The sequence below is a fragment of the Berghia stephanieae genome, chromosome 5, assembly GCF_034508935.2.
Source record: "Berghia stephanieae isolate SIO BIC M18660-M18661 chromosome 5, UCSD_Bste_1.3, whole genome shotgun sequence".
Taxonomy (NCBI): Eukaryota; Metazoa; Mollusca; class Gastropoda; order Nudibranchia; family Aeolidiidae; genus Berghia; species Berghia stephanieae.
Window position 1 is genome coordinate 29,291,412 of NC_088364.1, and position 10,000 is coordinate 29,301,411.

The window sequence follows — 10,000 nt, forward strand, 5'->3', positions numbered from 1 at the left end:
TGACCAGGCCATTGAGCAACTCTACTCTGAGAGTAAGTGGCTTTGGTGCCATCGATAAATAGTACAACTCCATGGTATAGTGGGCAGAGAAGAGGGATATTCTTGGGCAAGGCGAATTCCATTGATCATAATAAAAACGATGTGGTACAGAGAATATTATTATCATTTCTGTTTGTGATCACATCAATAGAGTGATGGACTTTCAAATTAGAAGACCAGCCTATGAAAATTTTAGATTTAGATAACAATTGCTGGAATTTTATAGTAAACAAACTTGACTTCAAAAGCAGGAAAATGTGATGATATTCACGGAGCTCCTTGTAATGATTCCAAGGTAAGATTGCGCACAATCCTCAGTTATTATTTAGATCTATTTTTCCATGTGAACTTGTACTAGATAATGGTGAAAAAATCAATATATTTTTTAAAGTTTCGAATTATTAAAAAGCGGACTAGATATAGTTAGTGTTAAATATATTTCTTCAGTGGAGATATATAAAACAAACAACAACAAAAAAACAAACAAACAATGAAACAAGAGAAAAAAAAAACAACAACAAAAAACATTACAAAAACAAAACAAAAACCGAAAAAAAAAATCAAACTCAAAATCCAAACAAAACAAAATGATACAAAGGTATAAACATCAAATAAACGAATGAATGAATGAATAAATGAATAGATAAAAAATAAATGAGTAGTTAAATAAATTAATTAATAAGTCCTTGTAACTATTATTAAAGCGCCAGTTTAGCCACTTTGCTATTAAAATCTTTGCATAAAATTCTTTTTCAACAGATATCTTTCCACTCAACTTCAATTTATTTATTTTCAAAGCCACTCAACTTTACTTTTCACCATTAGTTTTCCTACTATAGAATCAGGCAACCTTTGCTCCTGCTGAGACTTTCTTAATAGAGATACATCAATACTTTTTGGCTTTCCAGACGATTGTTTGTGTTGTTTACCAATGGTTACCTTAATGACTCAAGTACGAAAGTGACGTCTAACAGAATTCTAATGTGCGAAATGGAAATTCTATTTCATATTTGTCCACTGTTAAACACATTGGGCATGGTGAATCCGAGGAAATGCACTACATAAATGTTCATGTTCAATGTTCATTCATATTTGTTGTTGAAACAGTAGTGGTACATTTCCCACATTCATATTTGTTGTGTTGAAACAGTAGAGGTACATTTTCTATATTCTTATTTGTTGTTGATTCAGTAGTGGTCCATTTTCCACAGTCGCATTCTGAGGTCTAAGTGACAAGAGGATTTGTAAAGTTTTCTATTCTTGTTCCGGGGTTCCGGTATCAACTGATAGAAAATCACCTCAAAGAAAATATTTTGATTCGGGTTAACCAATGAATTTTCAGGCATCTCTGCACCCAGCAATGAAAGAATAGCTGGATTCGTAAGATTTTCGTTATATGTGCCATAGACTGACGTTATTTCTAAACGTTATCGCCCTATTTTTGTGTCCATAAACCCTACAAAAAGCAGAATAAACTGTGAAAAGATTAAACACTGGTTAAATGATATAAATTGATGACAAGATGCATCAAATCATTACAGATACAGATCCAAGTCCTCAGGCAACGGCAAACATCCTTTCTTAAAAAAATATAGCCTTATGGAGAACATTGTGCCATTTGAGTCAAAAAAACAATTATACGGCGCACAACACTACTGAAAAATTTGAAAATTAGAAATGTGCTTTTAACAGATAGATAAACAGATAACGTATATAATTTAAACTCAGTTTGAAAGTTCGTTGAGTCAAACAGATATCATAAAAAGTGTACCGACGGCCGACGACACTAACACTCTCAAAAACAACCAATCTCGACATTGTACAAAGTTGTCAGTTTGGCGTTTTTACGCAAATCGTTGCATTCGAAATAATGTATTCACTTAATTACTTTAACATAATTAAAACATAAATACGTTTTACGTACAGTAAATCTTGTCATCTCTAAAACAAATTTCGATTATTTTTTATTTTGTGGGTTTCGTTTTTAAAAATTTATTTTGTATTAACAAAGCCAAGAAATTGAAAGAAGCTACATTGTATCTATGCATAAAAGTTACACCGGACAAATACAGGTATTTATAACCTATTAGGTCTTAAACGATACGATACGATACATGTTTCATGATTTGTCATCATTGGTTTGAAATTAAGACGGACAATTTCATATTTCTTGTACTTTTCATATAAACAACAATAACTGAACAATAACAGGCCAGTCTTTTTAACATCAATAACTTGTCAACTGCTAGAGCATAAAACACGTAGTAATAACTGTCATGGATAATTTATGATGCTACAAAACTCAATGTCAACTAGTATGGCGTTAGCCATATAAGTCTAAGCAGGATCTACCAGAAGAATTTGGAACTATTTTCAAGAAAAAAAAAATTAGAAGTAACCTGGACAGCATCCTCTGTGACATACCAACGTATAAAACTATAGAAGGCACTACATCAGTCTCCTCATTTTCCAAAGTGACTGAACAAGATCAAAATCTGAAGAGATATCTATGGAGCAATGTTATACTAGAGTGAAATCAAACCCCGCTCGTAAAAAGGTTAGCGTGATATTTTTTTCTTTAAAATGATAACGCAAAAAGGAACAATGAGCTTTCTTTTCATTTTATGTTTAAAAAAATGTCGTGTTCAATTTGGAGGACAATTCAAACTATTAATTTTTATTAGTGTCGAGCAAAAACTTTTGTTATCTTCATATTTCAGGTAACCTCGGCAATAATAAGAAGGGGGATCCAGTGCCATGGTCACAGCGATAAGTAAGTTGTACTATGTTTATCTATCTATCTATCTATCTATCTATCTATCTATCTATCTATCTATCTATCTATCTATCTATCTACTAAATATGTTTAGTTGCGCGCCCTCTTGATTGCTTGTGTGTGTGTGTGTGTGTGTGTGTGTGTGTGTGTGCGTGTGTGTGTTTGTTTTAATTCTCCTTAAATTGTCAAAATCTCTCCAACATGCAGAAAATACTTTATGACCATGGAAGCTATTTCTTCGATGATGAATATTTTCGTTGATGAGAAATTGAAGTCTTTCAAATTATAGTAGAAATCACAGTAGAACGTCTTTCATTTATAATAGACTTAATCTTAGATTGTCTCGAGATGAAAATCTCTGAACTTATTACTTTTCAGACACAGCTCAAGTGTTGCCAGTTGCGACCCTTTGTTTATATCTTATACTCTGTAAATTTGGAGTATCCTCCAACAGCACCGAGGAAAGTACTCAACAAAACAATTCAGATCGTATTACACAGCAACCAACAAAGTCCGGTAAGTATTCTTTATCGAGTTGTTTGATGGTAATAAAAAATATAACTATTATTATCTGCAACTAGTGATTTTATTACAGTGGATCAATGTATCTTGTATGTTTTGCTTATGTATTATCAAGTTGATAAAATGATGAAGATGGACGAAAGGAGAGCAGTGATGAAGTTGATGATGGTGATGATGATGATGATGATGATGATGATGATGATGATGATGATGGTGATGATGATGATGATGATGACGACAACGACGATGTTTATAATGATGGAAGAAAGGACTGCTGCAAAGGCTTCACACCTTACACCATGTACGATTGTCAAAGAATATCATTGACTCATAAGAAATGGATAGTTTTGAGTATGACAGTGCAATTTTCTTTCTTTTGTTACATCCTTGATCAGAAAATATGACAATGGAAATCACTCAACTCAGAGTCATGGTTCGTTGCTTGTTTGCTCATAAAACACGTGAATATTTTCATTTGACTCTTGGCTTTTAAGTTTTCAGTCTTATTTTTTATCATCTCAGATAAGACAATGGTAAAATTATGAGTATATCGTTTCTCTATTCCATAGATATCCAGACTCATCCATCTACACAGTCTCTGGATACCACTGTCACATCAACATTCATGAAGATTCTTATAATGGGTCAAGGCAGAACTGACTCAACCAAGTCGAGCACTTTATCTGTTTCTTCAATAGCCACGAAACAGCCGTCAATAATATCTCCCGTTTCTTCAACTGCTTTTACGAGAGACACTACTGAGTCAAGTCTAGGGTCAGAAATGTCGAGCACAAGTTTTGGTATGAAAAAAGCAATATCACAGACTAGTACGCCTTCAAGAAAGCAACTGACTTCCAAAGAAACAATTGCATCTACACTGGGAAGCGTTGATCAGTCTCTTTCATCGACACACATTACGTCATCTATATCTGCAATGCTCAAAACACCAAATACGAAATCGCCATCCACCCACAACCCTACCGACCAAACCACTACTTCTATTTTTATTCTTATCCCCGCCGACATCTCCAATACGAAAGCTTCAACTACGCTTGTCAAGCAAGAAGCTACTGACACCTCTCATGCTCGTTCGCCCAGTATTCTTATAGTCGCAATGACCAGCGCCAAAAGTTTATACCCAAACATGTCTTCCACCATGCCCCAAACATCAGAAACATCCGTTGCCTCAGAGGGAAAGAGTACACACATAACTTCTAAAAGAAACATAAAAAGTATTACGCCCTCCACTAAACCAACAACTGATATATCAACACTTTATTTAATTGATAGTATCACTAATAAAAGTACGACATCTACATTCGACACAAATGCGACCACAGTAAACACGCAAACTGCTAAAGTAACAAAAATATTAACACCCAAAGTGCCTACATTGTCAAATACCCTAGCTCAATATGCCAATGAGAACACAACTAGAATAGCAGCTCATCAAAGTTATCCATCTATCGTGCCTTTCTTAAACTACGCGACTGACAGCACTATCTCCCCAGTGCCTATCAATCAAGTCATAACAACATCGTCAAAACTAGCACCACCAACGCCTTCTTCATCAAACCCATCAACAAGAATTACAACAACTTCATCAAAAATAATATCAACACCGCCGTCAACAATCATTACAACAAATATACCACCACCACCAATATCGAACAAACCAACGACAATTACGTCAACACTAAATACATCAATTATTAGTATACTAGCTACCACAACCGTTACTACCAAAATAGCCACGATAGCAGCACTGGCAACAACTCCGCCAGCAACTACAATAATTTCAGCAACAACCACACCGCTTATTACAACAGCGGCAACCACTACAATGGAATCGACATACACTTCTAATACAACTTTTGGACCTACCGCAGATGCTCAATATATAATTGGAGCAATACCTTCAACTTCTGCAACTACAATCATAGATGCACCAATAACAAATATGGCAATTACATCAAAAACTGGATCTTCAACTCCAACAACAACAGCAGTAACAGCAACACCAGCAGCACTACTAGCTATAATCACTAAGTCAAAGACTTCACAAATAAATACTCAAAATACAAAACAATTGAGCACATCAACAATATCAAGAAGAACTACATCGACAACTGCACCAACTCCTACATCAAAATATACACAAGTACGAATAAGAAAAATGGAGACAACAAAAACATTAATAACGCCACCATCAAAAACAACAGCAACACCACGACCAACAACAATAACAGCATCTATACCAACAATTAGATCATCAGCCATACCGACAGCTACCAAAGCAACAACATTAACAACCACACCACAACTATCAACAGCATCACCAAAGACGGAACCAACAACTACTGAAACAGCACCACCAACAACGCCAACATCAACGCAGATAAGATTAACAACCTCAGCAACCACATTAATAACAACACCAGCAACAACACAAACCATATCGCCGACAACTGCAGCAAAAACACTAATAGAAACAACATCAACACGAACAGCAACATCAAAAATAACACCGACTACAACACCGAAAAAGGCACCAACAGCACAACCCACACAAACAGCACGACCAACAACACCGACAACAATACAAACAACACGGACTACAACACCAGCAGCAAAACCAACAACATCGACAACACAAACAGCACAGCCTACAACCCCGACCACACATACAACACCGACAACACCGGCAACAACATCAACAGGACCAACAAAAATAGCAACAATGCCGACAACAAGATCAACGACACCAAAAAGAACACCGACAGCATCGAGAAAAACACCAACAACATTAACAACAACACCAACAACACTGACTACATCACCAACAACAACACCAACGACGACGACTACAACAACGAAAACAAAACCAAATACAACACCGATACCATCAGTAACATCAATAACAGTACAGACAATGGCAACAACACCTACATCAAAATCAACAACACCAAAATCAACGACACCAAAAACAACACTAACAACAATGGCAGCAACAATATCAACAACCACACCGACAGCAATACCGACAATAACCCCAACAACAAAATCAACAAGAATACCGACTACAAAACATACAACATCAATAACAACACCGACAACAATCCTGCCAATAACACCGACAACAACTCTGACAACAACACCGACAACAACACCGACAACATCAACAACAACACCGACAACATCAATAACAACACCGACAACATCAACAACAACACCGACAACATCAACAACAACACTGACAACCGCAACAACCACATCGACAACACTGACAATAAGAACAACACCGACAACACCAACAACAACACCGACACCACCACCAACAACACCGACAACACCACCAACAACACCGACAACACCAACAACAACACCGACAACACCGACAATACCACCAACAACTCCGACAACACCAACAACACCAACAACAACACCGACAACACCACCAATAACACCGACAACGTCAACACCACCGACATTACCAACTACACCGACAACACCAACAACACCAACAACAACACCGACAACACCAACAACAACACCGACACCACCACCAACAACACGGACAACACCACCAACAACACCGACAACACCAACAACAACACCAACAACACCGACAATACCACCAACAACACCGACAACTCCAACAACACCAACAACAACACCGACAACACCACCAACAACACCGACAACGTCAACAACACCGACAACACAAACAACACCGACAACACCAACAACACCACCAACAACACCGACAACACCACCAACAACACCAACAACACCGACAACACCAACAACAACACTGACATCAACACCAACAACACGGACAACAACACTGACATCAACACCAACAACAACACCAACAACAACGACTGCAATACCGACAACAATAACAACAACGACTACAACACAGACAACAACAACAACGACTACAACACCGCTAACAACACTGACGACAACACTGACATCAACACTAACAACAACATCAACAAAAACACCAACAACAACGACTAAAACACCGTCAACAACACCGACATCAACACCAACAATAACACCAACAACAATTACAACAACATGGACAAAAACACCGACAACAACAACATCGACAACAATATCGACAACACCCCAACCAACAACACCGTCAACAACAACGATAACAACAACAGCATCAACACCACCGACAACAACACTATCAACTACACCAACAACTACGCCGACAACAATACTGACAACTACAACTACACTGGCTACCACCACCACCGCCACCACCACCACCAGAACCACAACGGGAGCAACAACAATAAAAACAACAACAACAACAACACCACCAACAACTACTAAATCCACTAAAATAACAACGTTTGCTATGAAAACTTCTCAAAAAACACATTCTACAATGTTAACAAAACTTACAACTCCCCAAACAGTGAACACAACTCCTTCTAAAATGACGTCAACAGGTACGTAACACATTAACTAATTGAATAAATCTACAGTAAAAGAATGAACAAAAATGAACATAATAGCTTCAATAAAGAACAAAATACCAAACCCGGAACATTTATTTCGGGCTCAAAACCCTTCTTAAACCAACAACACAAAAAACCCCCAAAAAACAAAAACATAAATTTTACATGACTAAAAAACCAGATGGACAATTAAATATTAAGTACGTCCTATCTGTTTACATTCCTAGATTATTCTTCAACAGAGAGGACGTACGAAATATTTAGTCGTCGATCTTGGTTTTTTTTTTTTTTTTTTTTTTTGTCATGTATCTATGTTTTTATTGATTTTTGTTGTTGGCTGAAGAAGGGGTTTGAGCCCGAAACCTTCCGAGTTTGGTATTTTGTTCATTTAAAAAAAAAAATTACTTTTAGCAGCTTATTATCACTTTGACTTGTGCTAAAGAATGGAATATTAGTTGGAGTTTTATTGTATTTTATATACAATTGTTCATTCTCTGTTTGATGTAGATCCAACAGTCCTTTTTACATTCGCTCTTGTTATTTTTACAAGAGGTAATAACTTAAAGATTGATGGTTCACGGTGAAAAACTAAACTTATACAAAATTCTTTAGTTCATCGTATAGTTATCATTTGGAATGGCATTAAATTTGAAACAAAAACTCTGGTTCTGTTGACAAAGGATTGGTTTCATAAAGATACGAATATGATCAATGTTTGTCATAATCAAAAACAAATGTTATTAAAATGATTGTTTCCATATTATTATTATGTCATGTATACGCTAGTTTGCTTTTAATAAGATAAGATCTGATAGGCTAGTTTAGCCAGATTGAATGTTCACGTTATTAGGAAATGTTATTTTTATTGTTTTTATTTATTACTCAAAGTTTTCCTGCTTAAATTGTACCCTTTCCAATCGGAGATAATTTAATCTTACTTAAACGAAATAAATCGAGAAGGCAATGAGTTTCAATAAAAGTCCTATCAAGCTGTCAAGTCGATGTGGCATCCGTTGCTCATCTGTACGACATTACCTTTTGTAACAAACTCAGGCGGCAGTTAGCATAGTCAGTAGCCAGATGTTGTGGCAGTGATCGAAAAATTCTGACCTCGGCTTTATGTGCTTGGGTAAGGCAATTTAATCACATTAATCCAAATGACTCAAGTGTGAAAGTGTACCTGGATATAGGCAGTGGCGGATATTGGCGGAAAACGGATTGGTTCAAGACAACCGCTAACAAGCTTGCAGGAGAAATATTATATTTATTTGCTTAAATTATGCCTTTATGGACGATATTAGAATTTACACCACTGATATGCTTTTAAAAAGTGATTCACAAGGCCCATATGGGGTCCAATCACAGTTTATGAGACATTTGCATGCTGTCCATTGTATACACTGCTAGTAAGTAAAATGCGTATAATATCAGATCTGATTAAAACAACTACCAAACAGATACTGGTTAGGCAAAATACTCAGAAAATTACTCTTCCCTAGATGTAAACCGGTCCATTGGCTTGTGAGCTGAGTGCTCTATCAATTGATATATCGTGCCAAATGCAACGGCTGAAGGGTTAATTACAAGCACTAACTGATCTTGTTTGTTTTGTCCGCTCATTTAAAAATAAGAGAGCTTCTTCCTGCTAAGTTCAGCCATAGATCCAAATAGTTAGAAGAGAAAGGGATTTAGGGGCCATATTAATTAAAGATTTAGAAAATTTAAAAAAGCAAGGATAACATGAAACCATCTCTTGTCATAATATAATCTCATAGGGTTTAGCAATATTCTAAGTAGTTGTTTACTCAATTACAATTGATAAGATTGAGGCTGATTAGGATTCTACATAGACTACTATTACTACACTGTAAAGAAACAAGTATTCATCAAAAGATCACCTGCTACTGAATCACTTATTATTAACATCATTTTAAAATTAGTCGAATTTCAGTATATTAAATGTTCTTAGCTTAAATGAATTCTGTCTAATTGTTATATTTGAGCCATTCATTTTTTGACAACAATGAGACAGAATACGCCTGAAAAATGGATATTTTTAGAACATTAGAAAATGACTACTTACAACTAATTTAAATGCTGGATTGCATACGTTCAATGCATTTAATAAATAATGAAGTGCTCTTGCATAGCGCTAAATGCCGAAGCCTCAAAGCGCTTTACC

General features: G+C 36.1%; 1 protein-coding gene across 1 annotated transcript; it reads left to right on the forward strand.

The window, feature by feature from the left end:
- The first annotated feature begins 6,077 nt into the window (after positions 1–6,077).
- LOC144973916 (uncharacterized) lies at positions 6,078–7,363 on the forward strand. The gene is made up of 3 exons (XM_078916803.1): positions 6,078–6,119; positions 6,410–7,223; positions 7,263–7,363. The coding sequence occupies exons 1-3, from the start codon at positions 6,078–6,080 to the stop codon at positions 7,361–7,363; spliced, it is 957 nt and encodes a 318-aa protein (XP_078772929.1).
- Positions 7,364–10,000: the final 2,637 nt, after the last annotated feature.

Coding starts and splice junctions, on each gene's coding strand:
- LOC144973916 (XM_078916803.1), top strand. CDS start 6,078: ATGCCGACAACAAGATCAACGACACCAAAAAGAACACCGACA. Junction 6,120..6,409: donor CACCAAAAAGAACACCGACA/GCATCGAGAAAA, acceptor AAAATCAACAAG/AATACCGACTACAAAACATA. Junction 7,224..7,262: donor CAACACCAACAACAACGACT/GCAATACCGACA, acceptor ACTACAACACAG/ACAACAACAACAACGACTAC.